This window comes from Heptranchias perlo, chromosome 21 (assembly GCF_035084215.1).
Source record: "Heptranchias perlo isolate sHepPer1 chromosome 21, sHepPer1.hap1, whole genome shotgun sequence".
NCBI lineage: Eukaryota > Metazoa > Chordata > Chondrichthyes > Hexanchiformes > Hexanchidae > Heptranchias > Heptranchias perlo.
Genome location: NC_090345.1, coordinates 31,792,682 through 31,820,070, shown reverse-complemented (window position 1 = coordinate 31,820,070; position 27,389 = coordinate 31,792,682). Strand labels below are relative to the sequence as shown.

Sequence of the window (27,389 nt, the reverse complement as noted above, 5' to 3'; positions counted from 1 at the left end):
GACTGATGTAAACAGTCGCCTTCGAATCCCTGCTACTTGCTGCCCCTGAGGAAACCCTCAGTGCATGAGTTAGGGGCCGATGTTTGATGTCATCTGGCATGTGAATTGCTTCAGGGCAGAGGTGAGTGTAAATGCTGAACTATCACATTCAGTTTGGATCAACTCTGATTTGATATGAATGCTATTGGCCATTGAAAAACAGCCTTTAGGCCACTTAACCATTCTCTTTCCCACATTCAGAGCAAATGAGAACTTAATGCTTAAAGGTAGTATTCTGGTAGAATAGTTCCGTACTGCTATAATACACTTATGGCTTTAAAACAGAACTCATACAAATGCCCTATTCATAAACATAGTTTTTTTATGGTTCCCAAAGGCAATGGGAACAATTTTGTTTTTTTGCCACTCTGGAAAAGCTCATAACATCGAACAATCCAGGAAACCATGAGAGGAAGAGCGTTGAGGCCCAATCTCTCTCCTCTTTTTATGAGAGAAACCCTAAATGCAGATATGTTATTTCTTCATTTAGTTTATTAGATGAATGGATGCCTGCAGCTTTCTCTTGGTTTTAAAGATGATGGAGGTTGGAAAGTTAAGTAAGTGTTCACATTGAAATAATGATTGCTTGTGGGGCCCACTATATAATATAAAAAATTAACATGTGGTTAAATAGTACACACAGTTTAGAAATTTTAAAAAAGCCAACATATTATCCATTCTGGAAATATTAGGGCATGTTCTCCTGTACCTGAAGTGCATTGCTCCTGTCCATCCCTGGGATCAGTGGAATTTCCTGTCCTGGGATATTTAAAATGCTCAGGGTCAGCCCAGGTTCAGGCCCTTTTCCTGGCAGGGGTAAGCATGGCAGTCAGAGCAGGAAAGTTGGCGCAGCTGCAAGTGTGGCCATGGTGATTGGGATCTTCCGACTGTCGATGGAGGTCAGCAGTCAGAAGATCCCGTAACAATCTGAAAATCCGGGGGCTGGAGGAGGGGGTGAATTGTAGAGGTGGCCTACCAGCAATTCTTTGACCTGCCCTTGGGACCTTTATGGGCCCTCCAGTTGGTGTGGGTTTGGGACACAGCACAGTTTTGGACACCCCTGTGCCAGGGCACCTAACAAGCAGATGACTCGGAGAATGAGGTGGGGAGGCTGGGAATGCAGATCCCTGTGGTATTTAAATAGTATTGTCGGATTTGCACCTACTGAAGGGGCAGACCAAGTTCCACGCTCTCCAGGAAAGCCCCAGAAATCTTGGGGCTACATTAAAGGTGTGGAGACCTGTCAATCCAGATCTCCATCCTTTCTTCCTGACCTTTGCATCTGGGGAGCTAAGCATTCCGTAGGGGCAAGGGCCAAGAAAATCAGACTTATTGTACAAGCAGATCCACACAAAATTGATTAAACAAACTGATGTTATGGTGTAGTGTTTGGATAGTGATATGGAGGGGAAGTTCACAATTATAGAATGCCCCTATACTATTGGTTTCATTCAGGGGAAAAAATCATCCAAATATATTTTGAGATGTAGGACTGATACCAGGCCCATCTGTTTCCTGTCACTGATGTGAAACCAAGGCCCTGTTTAGGTGGATGCAAAATATTCCATGGCAATTTTTTGCAGTATAGACACATTGGGCTGAATGACCTCCTTCTGTGCTGTAAACATCTATACTTGTATGATGCTCATGAAATGGTAGCACAAAGTGTAATTTGTGCCTGGCAACACTTTCAGAGGTCAGTGTTAGCGCCAAGAGCTTCTGTAATTTTGTTCACCACCTAGCAGCGATTTCTGGAACGAACAGGACAGTCATCAACACTGTGGGATTTGGCATTACTTGTGTCCTGACAGCTGTCTCATTTACACCACGTCCCTATTATAAATTTAACACTTCTGATGCAGTTCTTTTTCTGCCCTTTCAAATTTCCTCCTCTTCTGAAGGTATTAACTGATGCTGTGGTATGGTATTGGTAGCCCTCCAGTACCACAAACAAGCATACAAACCAAATGTCAGCATTTCACACTGGCAAACAAAAAAACAACATGGATCTATCTCTCCTCAGCATTCATGGAAGTGATTCTTTCCATTGAGTACTGTCAGTGGGAATTCTTGAGAGAACAAGAATTCCTACCAAAAGTACCCAGTAATCCTGACCACATCCATTAATAGCAGAAGCTTCAATGAAGTTAGAGGGGTCCAGTCCAGTACATTAGTGGCAGGACTTGGGCAGGAGCGGGACTGAGGGAAGGGGGGTGGGGGTGGAGAGGGAAGGAGAATGGATTGTAACAAAGGGAAGAGGGAAGGGAGTAATGAATACTGCCTTTTGGAAAATAACATGATAATAGAGTGAGGTCAATTATCTGAAAGAATGCTTCTCATAGCCAGACTCTGAGTCCAATAGTCCCCAAAGTAACAGAGAACACTATTCTGTGTTGCACCCAGCAGAGAAACAAAACATTCACACTGAAATGGTACAAAGGTAATTGATCCCAGAGGGATCAAATACCTCAACAATGTTGGCCCTCTGTTCACTGAGGAGAACTTAAAACATTTAAGGCACAATTTTCTATTTGAGCCTTGGGTAGCCCCTCTCAGAGAGGCAGAGCACTGTTCCAAGCTCCACTTCCTCAGGGGGGCTGATGCCTCTGTTGTGCCACTACAGATGTGGGAGCCTGCCCCGAATATTAGAATTGACCCTTGGATTTAGAGCGGAGGGAGTGGCGTTTCAAAGTGGTGGGTGGAAGTCCCGAACTTCCGTCACCTTGAACAGGTTCACAGAAGGAAAGAACAGCGATGTAAAAAAAGACCAACAACTTTAGAATAATATGCTAAAAGGGAAGATAATTCCAAGATGATACTTTAATAGCTCCTGGATAGAGCTATTTCTCCTGATTACATTGTTTTTTCTGAGCTAAAGGTTCATGGGACTCATTGGGGGTAATTTTGACCTTGGATGATAGTGTAAAACGGGTGGTAGCGATTCAGCCGCCCGTTAAACATTTCTCCTGGTTTTCATTTCCATTGAAGTCAATAGAAATGAGAATCGGAAGAGACATATTACTTGTGGTAAAAAAAAATGTATTCAATAAACAAGCTGCAATAAGTAACTTCATTGTGTAGTATTGTGCTGGATTATCAAAAGCTCTGTAATAACAAACACCACATTAATAAATCGCCATGGCACTGATATTTTGGATAGGTAGATTTAGTCAGGAAGAATACAATGATCCAATCAAATTTCAGCAAACTAGCATTAGCGTTGTTTTACTGCTTACATGTATTGAGACTGGACGACCATTTCTAGAACTAACAATACTGTAATACATGCTGTATGAGGCAAATCAAATACTCACCTCAACCCCATTGTTTTGCCGAAATATATCTTGGTTAAAGTAATCGAAAAGCTTTTTTTCTAGTTGAAGCACCACCTGTAGTAAAGATGAGAAACATTGACATTCAATTTCTACATCATACAGATGAAGGCATACAACAAATGTTTCTACTGCAGAAAAGGCATACCTTCCGATCGTTCTTTGATTCACGGAAAATTAACTTGTTTATTTGATTGGTGTCTGCCGCTTGGATAGTTTGCATTGTTGCTGATGCACAGAGTGCCTAAAAACATTAAAACAAGTCTTGGTAAAGGAGGTGCGACAAATTAATATTCGGACTTTCTGACACATTTTCAGTATTTGGCATGGACTGATCAAAGGTAATGTAGTAAAACATTAATTAAGCATTTTAAATGACCTCGTTGGCTTTTATTTTTATCAGCTGCCAACTGATTTTTTTTTAAAAAAGCAAAATATAGAAGCAGCAGTTCCATTTGGAATTCTCAAGTTTAAGATCAGTGGCAAAAATACATTCATTCATTCAGCTGGAAACATTTCAATTAAAATCATCCAACAAAGTCAAAATTGAGTTTTTTTTATTAAAATGGGTTAATAACATTTTTACATCACTTTGGTAAGCTAGAATATGAATTATTTAATGTGCTTTGGGACTGCCTCTATTGTGCAAGGAGACAAGGAGCTGTACTTACACACAATGGGGAAGAAATTTGCCTGGGCCCAATTTCGGGCTCAAGATCGGCGCTGTGCAGGCAGCGCTTGCCCCAACTGGGAGGCCCACTAATGTGTCATTAACATTATCTTGACGAGCTGCTGGCCAGTTCCACCTCCACAGGTAGCTTGCCCATTTGAAAACAACAAATTTCGGGCCACTTGCCTCGCCAGCAACGGCACAAAGGTAAGCCCCGAGATCAGTATACGGCGGAATTGGGGGAGCACTCCTGCTCCTCATGGCTCCATTAGATAAATTTTTATAAGTGGTTTTAAAAATAAACTTACATTTTGTTAGCTTCAGAATCCTGAAGCAATTTCTACCAGCATGCCTAAAACAGGCATTAGGCCGCTTACACATGTAAATGAGGGGCCTAACGCCTGTTTTGGGTGGCTGCCAGGAACGCCTGAATAATGGCCCAACCCAATATTGGGTCGCAGTCTTTCAGGCATCAGATCTGAAATTGGCTCTTGCTGCGCTCATTTTATGGGCACAACAAGGTCCAATTTCTACTCCGATATCTTGCACTCCCAGTGCAGGTCTGACACAATGTTGAGATCCTTTTGCATTATATGGACAATGTAAAAAAAAGAGAATTCACTAGTGCAGCTGTATGATTTTCTTAACTTCCCAAATGGTCTTATGTTCTTTCTCTATGAGATTACCAAATTAACCAATTACTTTTATTTTTGGTTAAATGCAGGTGCCGCGCCTCTGTTGTAATGAATTAAATGGCAGGGACACATTGAATTCAGATCTAAAAACATGAACCCACAAAATACGCAGAGCAGCAATCCCAGCAGGTACATTGAGATTGTGCCTGCCACTGAATGCTATCCCGCTAAAGTTAGTGCATCAGAGGGAAGGGCTTCCAGGAACAGGTCTTTGATGATGTGGGGGTACATCTATGGTGTCATCCCACCCAAGACCATGGAAATGCTGGAGGAGGTGGAGTGCCAGGTCCCTCCAGGAAGTTGCGGATCTTGGCCCCCTTGTGCCTATATCAGGGAGCCAAACAAAAAAAAAATTCTCCCTCCTCCAACCTTTAGGGTTCAGACCACAATCTGGCCTGAGACCCCCAGAGGGGCCCAGTTCCAACCATCAGGAGGCCAATACACCTCATCCTCACTTGCGTCCCTTTGAGGCTGAGGAAGCAAGACCTCCTAGCATAGGACATCTCCACCCTTGGCCCTGCCCCCCTTTGTGCCGGTGGTCTTGAATGGAGTAGGTGGAGGCTCCACTTCTAAACAAAGCCACAGGAAACTCCATCCTAAGTCTGGGTCATGGAGTATCTGGGTCCTGACAGAGTTTGCAGCGTTCTGCTAGAAACTTGCCAGAGTTATTGTGGGAGTCTGCTGGAACAGCCAAGCGATTTCAGGGCCATGAACAGTTGCAAGGTCCGTGCTCTGTACACAGAGAGTGCAATCAAATGTCTGAGGGTACTGATCGTCTGAAACCACAGGGTTTATTACTGACAACAGATTAGCCCACTTGGTGAAAAGTTTGCAATATATCACTTTTCTTGTGGCTGATTGCAGAAATTCTAAAAGGAACTGTACACCAATAGTTAAAATTCCATCTATAACAACGTTGTCTTTAGATGCACTGCCATGCTCAGAGGGAGTACATTTAAAACATATTTCTCACGGCAAGAAACCTTAGCCAAAGTACCAAGTGCGGGAAGGTCTTGCCATCCAAATGACCAAGGTTTTATTGGATAGAAATTGAAAGACTATGGTAGTCTCAGGGGACTTACAGTCCACTTGTTATGGAAAGGCTGAACTCTCTTCTCTGGCTACCATTGCAGCTTTGCAAGCCCGTGCCAAACTGTTGGGTGACTGGAGTTATCTAGTTTGCTGCCTCCTCACTGGAGAAACAATGATGAGGGAAGACTTGGACTATATGGATAATCCATTGTTTAATTATATGATGACATGTGATTCCTGTTACTTCTTACTGTAGTTTGTTTTATATTCTGTAAATACTCAGCATTTTAATCACAAAAATTAAACCTCCATTTTTTCATAACAATGGATCAGGTGTGAATCTATGCCATGTCATACAATAAAACATTGAATTTCATCTATAACACTCTTCAAGATCCAGAAATATGTTACTGAAAGGTCCATTACATAAGGGGTGGTTTAATAGGAAGCTTCATTCACGATGAGCCATAGGGATCAGTTATACCAAAGACTATGGTGAACCATACAGCACTGTAATAACAGAGTACTGTAAATATTAACGGTTACCAATACTAGCTCAATTATGGCAAGCAACAGGGATGAAAAATGGACAATTTCCTGTCACCTAAATTGCTGCTAGGCAACTTGTTCATTGCACTGTCAAGTTGATAAACCACTAAAATATGAACAAAAATCAAATACAGCCAGTGTGTACTGAAGCCATTAAAATACATCAATATCTAATCAATGCTGTACAATGTTTTTCAAACTCTTTGTACGTAAAAATGATCCCGGCCACACACCACTGAACATTCAAACCAAATAATTTCTCTCTGCCCTTTTTTTTTTCTTTTGATCAGGGGACAGTTTACCATCTGTGTTTGAAAACAGTTTTGAATGACATAATCCACAGAAGAGCCGGTTCCCATACTGAACACAACTGGCTCAGAGTTTTAAATTCAAAGCACAGATTAGTTAATCACATCAAACCAAAGAGCCCTTTAGACTCGTATGTCACAAATCAGCCTGGTCGCCTTTAAATGCTGCACCACATCAGAACAAGTACCAGAACAAACCAAAGCAGAAACCTCCAGCTTTCTAAAGCCCTAACAAATCGGTCCATCTTTCAGTCATTTAAACTTTCCAATCAAGGGTCAATATGGTCCAAGCATCCAAATGCTAATGCGCTTAAGTGCGCTTAAGCTGCTTTCCTAAGTGAATGGGTAAAAAGGACTGCAAAGGACAAGGCAGAGTTACTGTCACTGTCAAAAGTCATTGTACCAACCTCCAAGCGGGCACAATTCAACAAAGTCATGATTTTAAAGCATCTCCTGAGAACCTGGACTGCCTCAGTATCAAACCGATTTAACGCTTCTCTGATTAACAAAAATCTGCTACACTGCTGATCAAAATAAATAATCCATTCCTCCCATACCTTCTGAAGTAACTAAATTCAAAAATGAGCTCAGGGTAGCTTCATTTCCATTTAGAGGCTGTTCTCCTTCTCCTGATCTACATTGGCTGCCTTTCAAATACTGGATTATACATCAGAAATCAGACCTACAAAAGATTTTAGTGTTCGTCCCTGGCTTAATCACAACTGGGGTTCTTCTCTGCATCATTGGTTTTATCAAGTGTTTTTATGGTATGCTTACTAAAAGAGATTGTGGCTGGTAATTGCACAGGAAGTTTATATACTCATTTCTTTTGGGAGTGATTTTCTGAAGGGGCTAATAGAACAAGAGTATCCCATACCTACCAGCATAAACATGGACATCTCGGAAAATATATAAAAGCAATGCATAAGATAACAGCTTGTGTTTTTTGCCTACATATAAAAATTACATTGAGTTATTATTATAATACAGTTAGCATATTCCCAAATTCCAGAGACAGATGTATATAGATCAAATTAAAGTTTTTAAAGCCATGTAATTTAATTTAGAAATCTGAAGTGTAATAGAAATGCTCTGAAAAAAGACTCACAAGATTTGTTGATGGATTGATAAAAAACATTTCTGAATATAAAAGTAATTTTGAAATAACTACACTTTGGGTTTAGTGATATAGTAATTGTTACAGGACAGGTGTAGTGAGAGTTCCTTCTATGAAAATAACTGTTTTCACATTAAAGTGTGTAATAACCAGGAGCTGCAATGAATCTACATCCTTGATGAGATCAATGAGGGCTCCAGATTAGCCAGAAAAATGAACAGTGCATATAGCCATACTAGTGACTTCATTTATTTCTAGAATAATATGTTTAATCAAGGAATCAAGAACATTCAAGGAGGCATTGACATGCAGAGAGGTTGAAGAATGACCACTTGAAAACTTAAAAACCCACATGAGATCAAAGGCAAATGGCTGGCTGCACAGAAAGATAGATCACAGACTGCAGCACCTCTCTGGAAACTCAGTGCTTCCCAGCCTGGGTGTAATAAAAAAAACCGTTTCAGCAAAAATATTTAAACAAGATATTAATTATCAGATTTCTACTGGTCCACACTGTAAAGACACAGTAATTTGAATGATTTTGTACAGTTGAGGTATTAATACAGTGCTTTTTTTTCAGTTGAACATCTGGAACACATCTCCAAAACCACTCTGCTCCTGCTGAAGTGCTATTCCCTTTCAATATTTAAAAAGTGCTATTAAATTCATTTGTCAATCCTGTATGACTGAGGACCACAAATCTCCAATGTACTTCTTGTGTTAAGCCCTGACAGCAGTATTCTGTTTCTCCACAGGAAGACATTTGTGTATTCTTCTGCTCAATGTGATTTCCACTTTTTAACTCATCTGCCCTCCAATTCCCTGCTCAGAAGGACAAATTGCTCACTGTGATTCCTTTCAGCGTAAGCACAGCAAGCAGAAAATTGTGACTGAGCAGAAACACAAGAAACAGCAGCATAAAAATTCATCACTTTGGCCTGTTGACCTCTCACCACTAGGTTGACACACCCTGTCTCGGTGAGTAGCATCAAGGGAGAAATGTGCGGCCTGGGTGAGTAGAATTACTAACAAAAAAACTTAGAAACAGGAAAAGCCCACCAGATGCTTCATTGTCTTGTATTCTTTTCTAAAGAACTGGTCCAGAAAAAGGGTCTACCACATGGCATATTGGATGGAATGAGTACAGTCATTGTTTCATGGCAGTACTGTCACTTACTGACTGCAGTACAAAGAGGTGTAATGCAAGATTAAATCCAGACTTTTAGCTAGCAGATTAAAACCAATCATGACAGATGTCCATGAGACTGTTTAACATACAAAATGCATGACACGTCCATGAAGTGAAGGATAAAGCTCTCCATTTCTTCAGGAGAGCAGTTCCTCCAATTTTGCCTCAAAAAAAGAAATTCTAATGATGCGTAGCACACTTGCTTTAGTTTTCAGCAATGCATGAATTTGGATGCTCATTAGTGGGGTAGATTTAGCCATGCACTATAACGTTTGTCAAACCGTAGGGCTTTGTTATGGGGTGACACTGCTTTCAATAATTAGGAATTTTATTTTAAAAATTGCTTATGTGGGATTTTGGGAAGTGGAATAAAGAACACCAAAAGCTTTTTTTTGCTGAAAGGTGCAGTTCAGTTTCATAAACTCAAAATTATCGTATCAGTAGTTTACTTATAACAGACTGAATTTGGGTCATAACTGCAATCAAATTTGAGATTTGAAAAGAAAAATGAGTATGGTGAACAATACAAGTTCATTCAGGCGTAGGGCAATTTTATTTCGTTACATATTTTGATCCAACACTAAAAGAAATACTGTTCTATCAGCTATTATTATTAAGCGAGAATGCTGACAGTTTAAGTTTGGCTGTGTCTACCCAGAAATGAATTTAAAAGTGGGATTGTTCAATCTAAATCTGAGCTGCTCTAAGCAACCATCCAGTGGGTGGGCTTCCGATACATTTTACCAATTTTTCATGCCCATCCCTCTAAATGTGACCCTGCTCCTCGGCTTTTATGCCTCTGACAACTTGGCTGAGGAAAACATGCGGCCTCTCTGATAGCATGAAATTGGGAACAATGGTGTGGGATAAGAAGAGGGCTGCAAGGATGGATACAGCCAGAGCCCGCCTGATTTCATCTGGAAACAGATGTTAGTTAAACCAACGTGCGGACAACCCGAAAGAAGCACATTCATAGATTCTAGAAGAAATAAGGTGCCAGTAATTATTTTTAAAGGGTAAAACAAAAAAAATGGTTGTCAGAGATAAATCTGAGAAGGTAAGCAAACTAAACTGGGGTGATATTTTTCCACAGAACTGCAGTTATTGTCAGAAGAATCAATTAGCACAACACAGGACTTTTGAATAACCATTATTCTTTAAAAAAAAGATCAATTAGTGCAGCACTAAGCTGCACTTGACTAGAAATAGATTGACATCATACTATAATGAATACTCGTTTGCTGGACAAAATTGAACTGTTTGAGGTCTTGACTAATTTTACCTCTTTCACCTCTGGGCAAAAATATAATAACTGGACATAATAACTTTGGGACTATGTGGTCTAGTATTTGTGTTGCTGCTTTGTGTTTTCAAAAAAGATATTTCCTTCGGTCTTAAAAAAAAGGATAAGGGAATTCCAAAATATAAATCAAATAACCAGCAAGTCAGCAGTAGAAAGGTAACAGACTGCCAGAGTACTCTCACGACATTACGTAACATATCTACAACACTTCTCTTTTGCTATTTTTGATGGATTTAATCACATGATCTACTCACGATAATAAGAATGCACAGAGTTAGTAATGCAGTGTTAAACTGCCAGGCGGTGTGGTCACATCTCAGTTCAGGGACATAATAGGGTTTATATAAAAAAAAACAAAATCGGCTTTTCATAATTGGTACTTGTAACCCATCAGAAAGGAAAGTGATCTTTGCAGTGTGCTATCCTAACCAGCATTGTCATCTACAATACCATGTTTTATGCTTAAGATGTCTTTCCTGCCTTTTTTTTTCATGATGAACATTTAAAATAGAGCTGGCTGAGTGACTCCTTTTACAAAGTCTTAATTAATTTTGAGAATATGACAGGCTGATTAAGATAAAGCTCCCGAGAAATGAGCCTCATCTCCAAAAAGCCTGGCAACAAGGCACAGCTGGTGACTCTGCAAGAGTCACAGCCAGTCCCTGGCAAGAAAAGCTCCGAGCTTCCAAACCCCCATCAATCATCATCAGTGTCGACTCTGTGATGAATGGCAGGTGTGGCAGCATCTAGCGCCAGGCTCTCCGATCAGTGACGAGTGCTACTGGTACCACTGTCTCTCCATGTCAAACCATGCCAGCTGAAACCCACAGCTGCCAGTTGCTGCTATTCAGACACATGCTCACACTGACAGCAGCAGCTACTTTTAAACATGTTATTATTAATTACATTAATGATGCTACGGCCTATTAAAAATGCAAGATAACTGCATTCACTCTGCGTATGTTTTAATTATGTTCAGTGCTTTGGCAAATTAGATCAAAGTCCCGGCTTTTCTGTTCCACTCAGTTACCCTGTTTGTATTAATTTACATCTCAAATAGGCGGTGCTGTTAATTCCAGCTGGGAATAACCTCTCTTTTATTCTTTAACAGTGTCATCTTTCCACATAATGAAGCTTTGTAGGACCCTGGAGCTGATACAGTTTAATCTCCTCTGTTTGTGCAAATTAAAACCTGGTTTATGACCACATGCATCCAGATTCTCTGGGGGCTGGAAGCTCCCATCGCCAGTTGTGAAACAATACAGTCAGCTGCATTGATAACACAGCCCCTGCCCTCCCGCTGAATGATGGAAGGGAAAACAATTGCATCATTTAATTTACTATTTCAGTGATTATATGCCTCATTGGCTTCTCGTTGTTTTGATGATGGATTTAATTAACCTCCAATGAATCTTTCCAGTAGCAAGGTTAGTGGCAGGGAGGAATTGGAAGTGTCAAAAATTCCAGTGAAAAGAATGGAAATAAGTGATATGCTGCTGGAAAAGCTGTTGGATGTTAAGTCTCCTGAACCGATGATGTATTAATCATAACATCGAAAAGGTAACAGCCTATTTAACATTCTGATAGAACTTGAACTCAGTCCAAACTTTGTTTGCTTAGCTTAAAAACGTGCACATTTTAGCGTTTAGTTATGATTTCTTCTGTGTCAAACTATTAAAACTTTTTTCATGAAGTAAAAAAGATAGATAGTGAGCAAAGAAAACAATTGAAGATATATTATATGGTTATAGCAGCTTCAATAAAATCCAATAAATGAAATTTGGGAACATGTCATTCATTTAACTTTCTGAAAACAACAAATATCTATGGCGGTGAAAACTCCTTTTTAAGCTCTTTACATGGCTGTATAGGGCTTAAAGAAAGAACTTGCATTTATATAGCCCGTTCATGACCTCAGGAGGCCCCAAAGTGATTCAACACCAATAAAGTACTTATGAAGTGCAGTCACTGTTGTAATGTAGGAAACATGGCAGCCAATTTGCGCACAGCAAGGTCTTACAAACAGCAATGATATAAATGACCAATATTAATGACCAATTAAGTGATTTTAATGATATTGGTTGAGGGACAAATGTTGGCTAAGTCACGGGGGGAAATCCCCTGCTCTTCTTCAAAATGTTGTGCAATCTTTCATGTCCACCTGAAAGGGCAGACAAGATCTTGTTTTAACGCCTCATCTGAAAGATGGATATCTTATCCGAAAGAATCTGAAATTCAAGAGTTATCTTTCCCTTCAATGGACAAGGGCGATGTACATAAAACATCTATTCTTTAACTAAAAACAATAAATGAAATACATTCACGGCTTTCAAGCCAGACAAGAGGGAGCTTTCTGACTGCAGAAATTAGGTCATTGCACAAATGTGTTAAACTATTGACTGAGGATTGTGTGAAATGTGCCTTTGTCTGATGTTGCCATTTTAAAAAACTAGAAAGATTGCACGTTAGGAAACAGCAATTATTTTATTCCATTTAAACAGAAGTTTTCTACACACTGACTTAATGGAATATGACTGCAATTGGCTTGGCCAATCACGAGGTCTAGTCAAGCCTTTATTAGCTTGCTGTTTCGGCGGGAATGCAGACCACCTCCAGAGAGCATAGTGACACCATTAGTATCCACGTGGCTGTGCCTTTTGTACACTTTCAAAGGAGATCAGTGAATAAAGGTCAATTGAAGTCAATTCTTTACGTCTGATCCAATTAATTATTCTGCTAATGTGAGGGTGGCTGCAGTGTTCAGTTACTGATCTCCCCCACAGAGTAAAGCTGCACCTGTAAACATGCAGTTTTTTGGTAGAGACCTAAAGGCAAATCAGAATGTTAACTGAAGAATGTGAGTAATGTATTCCCGGTGACTGGTGCTTTCTAACATTTGAAATCTTTACAGACTGTGCAGTGTAATGTAAACTAACCAAGTTTCCAATTAACTTCCAGGATGCGGTTTATGGAGGATAGACATAACAATGCCAGTTGAATGAAAAATGCTGATACATTATTGCTCATATTAAATGTCCAAATAGCAATTCATTTTCAGTACAAAATTATTGATTTCCTCTTTTCTTAATTTTTTTTCATTCAAATGCTTGGTGGGGGGAGAGGAGTACTTGATTTCATGTTTCTATCTGTCAGGAAACTGAGCTGTTATTGCCCTACAATGTGATATGGAACTCCCAATCAATATGGAAGTAGTACAATGCAATGTTTCCTGACAGACAGCCTTACCATCAATGTCCCTTCCCCCTCTCAACAGATGTCATCTTTCACTTTCAATTTCATGTATGTACTTTTCCACATAGGTAGTTTCCCATTTATTAGAGAAGTGGATGGTGTTTGTAAACACTTTAGTAGTATCAAGGAAATAAGTACTCCCCTCTCCAAACACCAAACTTCCACTTAAAAATTCAGGATATGCAGATACAACACATGTTCAATTATATGCAGTAGGCGAGGAGAAATTAAAACGTTGCTTTTGGCAGGACTAACTATGTTAGGGTAAAATAATCAGCATACAGAGTGGATATATGTGAGTTAATTAGTATATATAAACAAGGACTGGCAACCAAACAGTAGGAATATCAGGTTAGTTTGTTACTTCTGATATTAATTGATAACAGGAAATTTTGATGAATCCTATTTGATCTTCTAAAATATCAAGAAATCCCTTTTAGCAACAGGCAAACAAAACTGATCTGTTGCCATCACCTTATCAATTAAAATTTAGGAGCTGTCTATTATTATACAGTGATCACTGTCAATGCACACAATGTCACTTAACGCAGTCTGATAAGATCAGAGTGCCCTGAAGGAGACTTTGTTCCAAGTGTGGCTTTCTTCTGCTTTGTTGTTATAGCACTGAAATCCTGTTTAGAGAAAGTTAATGGCCTCAGGAATCTTGCCGTTTTTTTCCTATGTAACTTGGCTGTTCAATAAAGCTTGCTTTGATTTTTTAAAATTTACTTTCCTGGCTTTTTAGGCTATGGTTTATAGAAGCAATAAGGATGAGAGAATATTAATGGTGATATAAGCATAATAGAAGAAAATGTTATTTTGGAAAGTCCTGCTTGCTCTTAACAGAAATTAGAAATTTTAGAAGAAAAATGTTAATTTCTTTTTTTACAAATTCTTTTAAAGAAGATTAATATAAGTGCAGATAACACTTTGATACCCCCTATCATGTCATGAGAGCTCCCTCTGGACCTGACTGGCTGGCATCTTGACTATCTCTTTACAGTAGGATGAAGCTTAAATTTCATGAGACCACACAAAGACTAAATATCATGTTTCTCATGGCAAACTGATAATATTTAGCTTTGATACCATTAAAAAGGACCCAAATTTGAATCTCCTGTCAAATTCATCATTGTCTGCGCTACAGAAAGATAAGCTGTTCTTGCGAGATCAATTTTGTACTTTTTAAGATCCTTCCACTGCAATATACCTGAATACACAGGTATTATTGGAGTAGATAGAGAGGGAGGAACAGTTCCAATTGTGACATAAAATAATATACAACAAATTTCATGCGACACGACATAGAATAACATTTTTCTAATCTATCATGGGTTATTAGCTGGGGCTGAAATTCTCTGAAAGTGGTATAATTGTGGCAGAAAATGCTAATGGAATTTTCATTCATGTTAATTCCTACCCCTCCAAAACGGATTAATGGATGTTAGGAAGCAGACAATTATAAAGCCAATTTGTCATGGTCTTCTTATAAGAAGACAATTGAAGAAAACACATATACAACTATGCACCTTTGGGGGCTCCTTGAAAGCTACAGTACTCATCCTAACATGTGCCGGTCTGGATCATAAATGACAGAGGATTCATGTTAATTCTCTCATGAAATAAAGCAAACAATATCTGTACTGTACCATCGGAGCTACCAGTTATGGAGGCTGTTCAATTCACAGCAGGTGCTGCAAAGCTATTAGTTTTTATCCAGTCACCCTGACAACGGACTCAAAATATTTCTCCCCCATGCTCATTTTCTTATGATATTTCAAATAGTTTCCATGAAGGTACAAAATCATGTCTTACAGGATGACCCTGAACATTTCAAGTATCATGTCTCCATTGTTGCAACTGATGGATCTCAATTTGATGCAATATAGTCCTAACATAGGCAATAAATAATTGCAGTTAATATATATGATGCATTCTCTTAGTACTATATATTTAATGGGTGCACATGATACTTGGAGTTGGTTTATCATAAAAAGCTGAACAAAAATTTTGTTCTGATAAATAACATTAAAGTTAGATGAAATGCCCTGATTATTATAAACAGGTGAAACATAACAGAGTACCTCATTCCCAAGAGAATTAGGGCTTCAGTTATTTTATATTGTTCTTAGTATTACAGTTATATGCCCAGATTTTAATTCTGATATGATATTATTGAAGACGAAGAAATGGTTACAACTCTAAGTCCCTAGGGAACAAATTCTGTGGCCAGCCCAAATAATGGCCCATGCTCATGGAACTCACATGCACATCCATGCTGTTATAGAGGCAGCACAACCCATTGGCTAATTTACATAATTTAGATAATCTCCTTGCGCAGTTTTGCTATGTGAAGGGAGTGTTAAGTCACCTGAGTGGGGCACGGAATCGGGAGTGCATTGGCTCTTAAAGTAAACAGCAGTCTTTGTTTGGAGGTTTACTTACTGGATAGCAGGCCTGGAGGAGCTCCCAGAATTGTCCTTTTCAGAGAAGAGAGCCTGTATGTTGCTACATCTGAATTGCATCTGCAAACCACTGGCCCCACTTTTCATTTCTTCAATCTCCTGACAATCTGAAGGGGCACCTCCAACTTGGTGGCTGCCAAAGAGTTAAGCGTTCTTTAACTAGTAGAACTCGCGCATGTTTTCTCATCAATTAACCATATAGCTCCTAGATCTACTTGCATGCTCTCTCTTCATTTTTTCATACCAGTTGAAATGTAGGCTGCTCATTGGGGTGCCCCTCCCATCCACCTCCTACAGCTCAAAGGATCTCTTTCTTGCCCTGTAAGGGAGAAAGTTGCATCTAACCATCAGCAGAGAACCCACACTGATGGTGAACCAGCCAACCTGCAACACCTCAGCTGTTACAAGGAGCAGGACCTCCAAATACTTCACATGAAGTCCATTGATGAAGTGGGTGAGGAAGAGCTTGGTGGCTTTGTGACAGGTCAACAAGGGCTCACTTCAATTTTGATTTCTTGCTAACAGCTAACTCTAACAGGCAGCCAGTTCTGCCCTTCTGCTGCTGTGGCACCCCAGTGGCCTTGCTACTGTGTGCACAGTCACACCCCATGCTAACACATGCCTCTTTCTTTTTGTGCAGGGGTCTCCAAGATGAGGAAGATGGCACCACAGAATCGAAGGAAACAGCCCCATCTCACCAAACCCGTAAAGCATTGCAGATCCAGCAAGCACCAGCCCAGATACATTCACTTCAGGGGAATTAGAAAGGGGGAGTCAGGAGGGAGCACAAGTGAAGCAATGAACACCAGTAAGTTGGACTGAGTGGAGGTGTCAGCAGATAAGCAGAAAAAGGAGGAAGCAGGTTAATGTCAGACAGGTAGCTACTGCAGTTCCCAAGGATTGGTAATTTACAGGGGCCACATACCAATCTGCACACATTAATCAGCAGAAGCTCTTCATGCAGTTCCTAGAGAATCTTCAGAGCTCCCTGTATGATATGGAAGAGAAGAGAACATACCTCCTGCCAACACTTGCCTCTTCTCCTTCTGCTTATACACTGGCTTTATTTGGAGAATTTCCCTTTGCCCCAAAAATTGCTACTTTCCTCAGACATCTGTGTTGGCATGTTTCAGAACAAAGTTGCACATAATACAAAGGAAGCAGACACTGATGGGAGGTGGGCCCCTTAATGTAAAGCTCTTGAGTTCCTTTGAAGAGGCCACATTGGAAATCATTGGCATGAAGTACATAGTGGGAGCAGGGGAGCCCCTCCGCCAAGCTCAGGACTAGTCTCATCCTTCTCATGTTCTTCTTTCTCATCCTACTTACTCTACACTCAAGCGTAATACCATGTGACAAAGCATATTCTCATGTAATCAATATTTGAAGGGGCGTCACGCGGGCAACATTGTATTGTATGTTTCCTGTATACGTATTTAACAAGAAGTAGTGCCAGCTCCTGCTGGCATAGAAGAAGACAGCACTTTACAGGATGTTGTGTCACTCACTCCTCTTGGCACAAACACCAGCACAGATACATCAACCCTAGGTGAATCAAGTGGTGAGTTTTACAAAGGAGCACCAGGTGAAGGACTGAACATGTGAAACACTGAAGCAGTGGACAAGCAAGAACCTGGTCTCTGGAAGGCCGACTTGCATCCTTCTTCTGCTACAGACGCAGATCTTGTGGCAACTGCACTTAAAATATCACCAGTGTGATAAGCAGTTATCAAAAAGCAGGACAAGTTCAATCCGGCCAATTACCGCCCCATCAGTCTAATCTCAATCATCAGCAAAGTGATGGAAGGTTTCGTCGACGGTGCTATCAAGAGGCACTTACTCACCAATAACCTGCTCAGTGATGCTCAGTTTGGGTTCCGCCAGGACCACTTAGCTCCAGACCTCATTACAGCCTGGGTCCAAACTTGGAAAAAGAGCTGAATTCCAGAGATGAGGTGAGAGCGACTGCCCTTGACATCAAGCATTTGACCGCGCATGGCATCAAGGAGCCCTAGTAAAATTGAAATCAATGGGAACTGGGAGAAAACTCTCCAGTGGCTGGAGTCATACCTAGCACAAAGGAAGATGGTAGTGGTTGTTGGAGGCCAATCATCTCAGCTCCCGGACATTGCTGCAGGAGTTCCTCAGGGCAATGTCCGAGGCCCAACCATCTTCAGCTGCTTCATCAATGACCTTCCCTCCATCATAAGGTCAGAAGTGGGGATGTTCGCTGATGATTGCACAGTGTACAATTCCATTCGCAACCCCTCAGATAATGAAGCAGTTTATGCCTGCATGCAGCAAGACCTGGACAACATCCAGGCTTGAGCTGATAAGTGGCAAGTAACATTCGTGCCAGACAAGTGCCAGGCAATGACCATCTCCAACAAGAGAGCGCCTAACCACCTCCCCTTGACATTCAATGGCATTACCATCGCCGACTCCCTCACTATCAACATCCTGGGGGTCACCATTGACCAGAAACTTAACTGGACCAGCCATATAAATACTGTGGCTACAAGAGCAGGTCAGAGACTGGGTATTCTGCAGCAAGTGACTCACCTCCTGATTCCCCAAAGCCTTTCTACCATCTATAAGGCACAAGTCAGGAGTGTGATGGAATACTCTCCATTTGCCTGGATGAGTGCAGCTCCAACAACACTCAAGAAGCTCGACATCATTCAGAACAAAGCAGCCCGCTTGATTGGCACCCCATCCACCACGCTAAACATTCACTCCCTCCACCACCGGCACACTGTGGCTGCAGTGTGTACCATCCACAGGATGCACTGCAGCAACTCGCCAAGACTTCTTCGACAGCACTTCCCAAACCTGCGACCTCTACCACCTAGAAGGACAAGGGTGGCAAGCGCATGGGAACAACACCACCTGCACATTCCCCTCCAAGTCACCATCCTGACTTGGAAATATATCGCTGTTCCTTCATCATCACTGGGACAAAATCCTGGAACTCTCTACCTAGGAGTACCTTCACCACATGGACTGCAGCGGTTCAATGCGGCGGCAGCTCACCACCACCTTCTCAAGGGCAATTAGGGATGAGCAATAAATGCTGGCCTTGCCAGCGACGCCCACATCCTATGAATGAATAAAAAAAGAGGTTGTGGTAAGTACCCTGTAAGGCTTAAAGTAAGCATGGAGGAGTCCATGCAATGAAGTCGCATCAGTGCAGTTGTGCACAAAGGCATTTCTGCACTGTGATCTGTCATGGACTACCTATCATCTCCAGGGTCACCTACAGTAGAGCTCCCACTGCAAGGTATTAAAGGCCAGTCAAAGATCTTGAGTTCCAAATTATAACAGGCTGTATAGTCGGTCTCAACATTCTGGGGAATCAGATGGAGAGAACCATTATGCAGAGTTTCACTGTCCTCTTAACTGCCCAGAGGTCTGTTCATGCAGATCAGTGTGCATGCTGAGGAAATGCCCAGCAGCTGAACACAGTTGGAGAGAATACGGGTGAGGCTGCTGCCTTTCAGGGCAATGGCACATCCAACCCTTCCAGTCTCCTCCCTCCAATAACAGAAGATTAATCAGAAAGCAGGCAAGATCAGGCAGCAGTGGACATGGCAGAGCCAGTTTCAGGGCTATCTTATCACCTAACACAAAGCGGCAGAGGGCCACCTCAATCTTAAGAATCTCCCACTGACATTTAACAGCGAGCCATCTCATTTTGCTACTGAGGGAGCATCTGAAAGGAAGAAAAGGTTGGGAAGCAAAACATGAAAAATAATGGAATGCAGTGGGTGAAATGTACTGAATACACAAGCACAGGCCACCTGCAGGAGAATAAATGAGGTTTAGTTTATAGCCACTTTGTCCAGGGAGTTTCTTTCTGCTGCTACAGAATAAGGTCTCAACAAATACCTTCTTTCATCCTGTAACAGTTAAAACATGAAACACAGTAATTGGCCACTTTCAATGCCATCCCAAAACTTGCCAAAGGGCACTAGACACTGTAGTTTCCAGTTAAATGTCTTATGCACCTTGAGGTAGAATGAACGTTAGTGTCATGGTAACCATTTTCCAGTTCTCCTCTAAGGGTCTCCCCTGTTCAGTTGCACTCTTGGAAAGACTTCCTTTACAATCTGTTTCTCTTTCATACTGAAAACAATGTCTGGGCTGCTGGTCTACCAACAGAAATATTTCCTCCATGGTCTGATCAGAAAAAAATGCATCCAAAATAACCTCAAGCATTATATATCCAAGATAATTTACCTATAAAGTCCTATGTCCCCTTAAGTTTGCTGTACCCATGCAGCTTATCCTTAATGAGTGGTTTGAATGTGTGGAAGTATTGCATACCAAAAGCCCTCATTAACATGCAGCAAACAAAAGACTTCATGAGCAGGAGTAAATTATGTGGGCATACAACCGAAATGGAAATTATTATTGGGGGAGGGGGGGGCGCGCGTTTCCCATAGGAACTGGGTAGGAGTGACTGCCTCCAATTTCCTGGTCCTGGCCTGAATCAGGCTGGTAGTAATAGCACAGCCATACAGAAAATTTACCATCGTTATGTACCCACAGAGACAGACATAATCCAGTGCAATTTTGGGGGAATCATACTGAACATTAGTAGGCGAAGAAATAAACTGTCACATTGACATTGACAAAATGGTCCACTTTAGTCAGCTTTTGATCATTTACCTTTACCTCTGCTCCAGGTTTAACTCTTGTTTGGATGAACATAAAAGCTCTGGGGCTTGACATTAAGATGTCCTTGAGATTGTGAATTCTTCAGGAGACATCAGGTTGTGGATTAAGTTTACATGCTGTCCTCAGGGAGCTACCATTACCTACTACTCTAGGATTTGTGAAGGGTACTCTCTCTCTCTTCCCACTTCAAATTCAGAGGAACTGTTGGATATATCCCCTCCCCCTCCCCAGGGGAGGCTCCTCCCTCATGCCAAATAAATCAATCAACAAGTAACAACATCTGCCTGGACAGCACGGGGGAAAGGGCACTGCTACATGTTAAAAGAACAAAATGACAGCAAGAAGCAAACACTGATCTGTGGGTTGCTTTCAAATTTATGAAAAAAGGTCATGACTTGGCCTCAGCTGTAACACATACACAGATGCATAAAAACAATAGAATAAAACCACCCAAAAAAATTGCAACACTTCATTAAATGCATTTTCATGCACTATAACACAGAAATGATTTTTTGCTTAAATAAGAGTGAGGATAATACTGCTCATCAGACTAGAATATGTAGCAGAGTGACCAAGCTTTCAATGGGACAAAGGGAACAGCAGTTCATCAACACACAGCAAGATCCTGATCTCAGCTGTACAATTAGGAGGAGGCTTAGATTGTGGGCTGGATACTCCTCCAGAAGGAAAGAGGAGTAATCAGAGGCCACGTTACCTTGAGTCACAGTCATCTGCCTCCTTGTAACTAGCTCACGAGCTGCAAATCAGGTATCTTGCCCCCTGTGTTGCAAATTGGTGCAGAACACTGGGGGCCTTTTAAAAAAAAGGAGTAATAAACATTTTTTAAAAAACAAGACCGGGCATGATAAACACAATGTTGAATATGTAGACATAGAACAAAATTAAGAAGACTTGTATTTACACAGTTCCTTTCACATCCTCAGGATGTCCCAAAGCACTTCACAGCCAATAAATTACTTTTGAAGTGTAGTCGCTGTTGGTTGTAGACAAAACATGGCAATTCATTTGCACACAGCAAGGTTCCACAAACACCAAATGAGATAAGCTAAGCTGTTTTGGTGGTGTTGGTTGGGGGATAAATGTTGGGCCATGATACCAGGAGAACTTCCTGCTCTTCTTTGAATAATGTTGATGTGGAGATGCCGGTGATGGACTGGGGTTGACAATTGTAAACAATTTTACAACACCAAGTTATAGTCCAACAATTTTATTTTTAATCCCACAAGCTTTCGGGGGCTTTCCCCTTCCTCAGGCTTCCACACCGCCTGAGGAAGGGGAAAGCCCCCGAAAGCTTGTGGGATTAAAAATAAAATTGTTGGACTATAACTTGGTGTTGTAAAATTGTTTACAATTGAATAATGTTATGGGATCTTTTCTATCCATCTGAATAGTCAGATGGTGCCTTGATTTCACATTTCATTCAAAAGGTAGCACCTTTGACAATGCAACATCACTCAGTAGTGTCAGCCTAGATTATGTGCTCAAAGTCTTGCAGTGGGACTTGAACCAACAAACTTCTGACTCAAAGGTGAGAGTGCTACCACTGAGCCAAACTGACATTAATGACTTGGATATGAATGTAAAAGGTATGATCAGTAAGTTCGCTGATGATACAAAAATTGGTAGGGTGGTAAATAGCGAGGAGGATAGCCTCAGTCTGCAGGACGATATAGATGGGTTGGTCAGATGGGCGGAACAGTGGCAAATGGAATTTAACCCGGAAAAGTGCGAGGTGATGCACTTTGGAGGGACTAACAAGGCAAGGGAATACACAATGAATGGGAGGACCCTAGGCAAGACAGAGGGTCAGAGGGATCTTGGTGTGCAAGTTCACAGATCCCTGAAGGCGGCGGAACAGGTAGATAAGGTGGTAAAGAAGGCATATGGGATACTTGCCTTTATTAGCCGAGGCATAGAATATAAGAGCAAGGAGGTTATGATGGAGCTGTATAAAACACTGGTTAGGCCACAGCTGGAGTACTGTGTGCAGTTCTGGTTGCCACACTACAGGAAGGATGTGATCGCTTTGGAGAGGGTGCAGAGGAGATTCACCAGGATGTTACCAGGGCTGGAGCGCTTCAGCTATGAAGAGAGACTGGGAAGATTGGGTTTGTTTTCCTTGGAGCAGAGGAGGCTGAGGGGGGACATGATTGAGGTGTACAAAATTATGAGGGGCACAGATAGGATGGATACTAAGGAGCTTTTTCCCTTCGTTGAGGGTTCTATAACAAGGGGACATAGATTCAAGGTAAAAGGCGGGAGGTTTAGAGGGGATTTGAGAAATAACTTTTTCACCCAGAGGGTGGTTGGAGTCTGGAACTCACTGCCTGAAAGGGTTGTGGAGGCAGGAACCCTCACAACATTCAAGAAGCATTTGGATGAGCACTTGAAATGCCATAGCATACAAGGCTACGGACCAAATGCTGGAATATGGGATTAGAGTAGACAGGGCTGATGGCCGGCGCGGACACAATGGGCCGAAGGGCCTCTATCCGTGCTGTATAACTCTATGACTCTATGACAATTACATGGCAGGATTTGCTCCTGAGCATGGTGTATCTATGTGGAATGGCTCGATTGTACAGGACTTTGCTCTGCAACTACTTGACTCTGACAGAGGTGGACTTCAACTGGAAGATTGCCACAGTGAAAGATTACAAGTCATTGCTAAAAGAAGGCAATCAGAGACAAATGGAGATCAGAAGGGAGAGGCGACCTCTACTGGGTCACTCCCTCCATTTTAAAGAATTTTGCAGTCTTCCTGCTGTTGCCCTGGGCCTAACACTACCTTCCACCAGGCAGCCCTGGAGGAGTGGAGGTAACTGGAGCAGATGGGAGGGAAATCGAAGGAGAGGTCAGGCCCCTTCCCCTCACTAGCATTTAAATGCAATGGGCAGAGATGGGGCATCCAACAGTGGTCCTGACAGGGGAGGGGGCAGAGAAATCAAGGTTGGGGCAGTGAGGCAGTAGTAGGCCTCACTGCTCTATTTCCCACTGTGTCCGCTGTGAACCTGCCCGAATTCCCTCACTGTGTGCACACTCAGGACACGCTCCACTGGACCTCCGCTAGTAGAGTCGGGCCATTGGAATTTGACCCTCACCAACAGGTAGGTTCAATGCAAGCATGATTTTATGAAATGTGCTTGCAGCGGACAAGGTAGCTCACCACGAGGCGAGGAAAGGGGAAATCTACCCAAGTGCGTATATAGCTGAAACCTGAGAAATCTGAGTGTTATCTCTGTATAGTGGACATTTCACCATATCTTACACAGTTGCAACAAACTTGAACAATTGGCCTCCCATTCACATGGAGTCCAATCACTGAAATATAAACTGAATTAAATCAAAAGGCGCTCCTTTAACTGTCCACAGCCTCATATAGTGAGAGGTTCATGAGAAATGATTGGAATGGTCCATCACGTACAGAAGAATCTTACATTCAAGGAGGGGAATTTTAGCTCCCCTTGCCCACCAGTTAAAATGGAGTGGGCGAATTACCCACTGGCTTCCCGACCCGATCTGGCTGACTGTAAATTGCAGGCAGCAAGCATACCTGCCCAAAGCCAGCAGGGTCTTTACATGTGGAGTTCAGGCGCTGATGATGTCACTAGGGCTCGGACTGCAAATATTAACCTGAGGCCCGAGCAGTGGAGCAGCGGTGGCTTCCCCACCAGGCCAAACCTGCCAGGACCTGGATCGAGGTTCGTAAGAGGCCCAGGTAAGTTTAAATTTTTAATATTTTTAAGGTTTCTTTGTGGGCCCTGGTGGAGCAGGGCCATTTCCACTTACTAAGGTGGACTATTGACTGCTTCAGAGACTTCATTAGTAGGCATTTGTCACAATATTCTTTACTGAGTACAATATTTATTCAATTGTCTATATTTCGCACGTGAAATTAAAAAATTCTAATTTTATGGTTAAGTATAACTTCATGTGGAGTCAAATTTTCTGTAATATTTCTGTTCCATAATTTATTTTTAAAATTTATTTTTGGGCAACACTGGCAAGGAACTAGGCCAGATTTTGCCGTGAGCAGTGAACAAACGGACTTTCTATGGGGTTTTGCAGGCAAATTCCTGTAAATTAGAATTCCATTCAGTGCGACGCCCTCTACCGGGCACCTGGGCCTGTGTGAACAGGGCAAGCAGCTGTGCATCTCCTTAACCAATCAGACTGAGGCATCGTTAATGAGCAGCGCAGCGTCTGAACCAGGAAGTGTGAATTAAAATAGTGAATTCATGTGCAATCAGGTACAGAAAGTGAAATAAAGAGAGGGAAAGAAAGATTGGTTTAAGAGACAGAAAGAAAAAAAAATGTTTAATTTCTTTTTTAAATGTCCAACAATAATTAAAAGTTTGAAGTAATGAGACTCCACACTTGTAAAAGTTAATTTTCAATGCCAGAGAGGTTGTTTGGCAGTAATTAAGACTTACCACGCCATTAAAAGGGTATTTACACTGGAATGGAGAAGCCCCAACTTTTATTGGCGAGTTTAGTCCGTATCTATGAGGTAAATTCAGGAACTTCACGCCGTTCAATACGTTTGAACAGTGAATCAGCTTTTGGAGGAACAGGGTATCTCCGACAACAACTTCCGGATTTCCGCGTTTAACTGCGGTCACCAGAATTTACTGTCCGATTTATACATAAATAACGGCGAGCACTGTTAGCCACACCGTTCTTTTTACAGCAAAATCCGGCCCATTATTTATTATCCACCCCAGTTGCCCTGAGGGCATTTAAGATTCAATCACATGTTGTAGGGCTGGAGTCACATGTTAGGGGTGCCAGACCAGACTAACTAGGGATGGCAGGTTCCCTTCCTTGGAAGACATTAATGAACCAATTGGGCTTTTACGACAGTCCAGCAGCTTTCATGGTTATTTTCTGGTGCCAGCCCACAAATTACCAGATTTATTAAATTCAATTTCACAACTTGCCATGGTGGGATTTGAACTGAGTTAGTAGTTCGTTACCATTAGCACTAGGCTACCGTACCCTGGATTACTTGTTTTCTATTTTACAACTAATTGAGCTGTTGCCCTCATTTGGTCCAAAAAGCAGCACGATCCAGGATCTCACCACTCCCTGGCAACCATGGCACCAATCTACACCAGCCAACTGCAGGACCGCTTGGTGGCAAAGGACTGCTCACAATTTTCCTTCTCCAGCTCCCCATCCCCAAAATAAGTGCTCTGTCACCATGAGAGCTCCATCTAATGGCCCAGTTGGAAACTGGCAAGACTCATACAAGTTGCTGCATTTGAATATTTATTACGTTTCAGTAACTATTGATCAAATTTAAAACATTTACCCCAGCTGCACCTAAACAAGCCAGGAGTTACCATTGAGCATCATCTGGGCCACATGTAGCTTTTTAGTACATGATCCTGATGAGGTGGGTTCCAATTTATGAAGTTTAAACATTCCCAAGCACTACTTCAATAGGCATTGAAATCCTAGACAGCCTTTACATTTACCCTTCAGGTAAATCTCTGTGACTTTAAACAGAGATGCAAAGGAACTTCTCGAATTCTTTTTGCCAGCTGACATGCATACCCTCCCACGTTCATTACAAAATTTCCTCTTTTATGGCTGGATTGTCCTGTGTTTCCCTTTTGTTCCCAGCGTAAGATATGGCTTCTTTCAGGACAGCATTCTCTCCTTCTGACTTTTTAAATGAATTGTATCCCCATTCTAACCTCCACTATAATGGACATAAACAGCAGTGGCAACAATGCACTTTCAGAATAAACACAGCTGTGATGGCTGTGATTACGTGAATAATGAGCTTGAAATCTGCATTATCTCAGTAGTGACAAAGAAACACTAATTACAAGTAGTGCAGTGGCTCCAGCAATTGGTGCTGATTAGGTGTTCAGGGCAACAAGGCAATGAAGTAATGTTTGCTCTCCAGTTCTTTAATGTAGCAAGGAAACAAAGGAGGCAAAGCTAGGCCTTTTAAAACCTTGAACAGATTTGCTCAGAAGTAATAAATAATAAGTAATAAAATCAGTTTGAGTGGTGTGCAAAGAACCATTTGCACATCCAGGCCCCAGACATCCATGCAGTTTCCACCAGACACCAGCCCTAACTAGGGTTGCTAATCCTCCAGGATTGTCCTGGAGTCTCCAGGAATTATAATCTCCGGCAACCCAGGAGAAAAATCATAGCAGCATTAAAAAAACAAATTGTGTGTTTTTTTAAATTTTCTTTAAATACTTTCATTTAATAGTCATAAAAATGTTGACAATGGGAAAAAATGGCTGTTTGACTGACAGTCAAGATTCATCCAATCGAGTAATGAAGAGTTTGTTCATTTTCCAATTGGCGTGGGATGGCTCTGCGTTACAAGGATGGACGTGTCGGGTGTCCAATGATGGGAGAGCAGGGGCGGGGGCAATTGCAGGCAGGAGGTCATGTGATAAAGCCTCCAGGAATACGTCCAGAGTTGGCAATCCCAGCCCTAACTCTGGGGGGACGCTGATGGAACCTGCTAGAAAATGGCAGGAACCAGGTTGTGAGGAGTCTCTGCTGTTTCTGGGATTTTCTAGCCTGCCTTGAACAGATTTGCTCAGAGTGGGTGGGTGGGCCCTGCCTGGACCCATCAAGAATAGTAAACAACTGTTCAAACTATCGTGATCAGCACTTTTACACAGGGAGCTAAAGGGGTCATAACCAAGGTCTGGGATTGCGGGGGGGTGGGGGGTGGTGGTGTTGGGCGTGGCAGGCAGGCG

At 41.8% G+C, this 27,389-nt stretch overlaps 1 protein-coding gene across 1 annotated transcript in view; it reads right to left on the bottom strand.

Annotated features, from left to right (window-relative positions):
• Window positions 1–27,389, bottom strand: part of inpp5a (inositol polyphosphate-5-phosphatase A) — a 471,549-nt gene that overhangs the window by 60,288 nt on the left and 383,872 nt on the right. Inside the window, exons 10-11 of the mRNA XM_068002421.1 lie at window positions 3,520–3,615; window positions 3,354–3,428 (exon numbers count right to left, since the gene is read on the bottom strand). Of these exons, the coding sequence (XP_067858522.1) occupies window positions 3,354–3,428; window positions 3,520–3,615 (171 nt within the window). The remainder of the gene's footprint in view (window positions 1–3,353; window positions 3,429–3,519; window positions 3,616–27,389) is intronic.